General features: G+C 58.2%; 1 protein-coding gene across 1 annotated transcript in view; it reads left to right on the plus strand.

Annotated features, from left to right (window-relative positions):
* SP9 (Sp9 transcription factor) overlaps nucleotides 1-285 on the plus strand; it is a 5,874-nt gene that overhangs the window by 2,541 nt on the left and 3,048 nt on the right. The window contains exon 3 of the mRNA XM_014954136.1: nucleotides 4-116. Coding sequence (XP_014809622.1) covers nucleotides 4-116 — 113 coding nt within the window. The remainder of the gene's footprint in view (nucleotides 1-3; nucleotides 117-285) is intronic.

Below are 285 nucleotides of genomic sequence, written 5' to 3' on the forward strand. Positions count from 1 at the left end.
CAGCCGCCCGGACCCTGCCCCGCACCGGCCGGAGGGACGCGGGCCGCCCCGCTGCGGAGGGCGGCGGGGCCGGAGAGAGGCGCGGCCGCCCCGTCCCGTCCCGTCCCACCCGGCCAGTAGGTACCGAGTGACACTTTGCTTCCGTTTACTTTTTCCTCTTCTCTTTCTGTTGGAAGGAAAGCATCCTAAGAGAGGCTTAAGGTGAGAAATCCAACTGCAAGTCCGAGACGGTTCCTCTGTATCTCATAAACATCTGTATAAATAGGGTTCAAAAAAAAAAAAAAA

The sequence above is a fragment of the Calidris pugnax genome, unplaced genomic scaffold (assembly GCF_001431845.1).
Source record: "Calidris pugnax isolate Ruff unplaced genomic scaffold, ASM143184v1 scaffold103, whole genome shotgun sequence".
NCBI classification, from domain to species: Eukaryota; Metazoa; Chordata; class Aves; order Charadriiformes; family Scolopacidae; genus Calidris; species Calidris pugnax.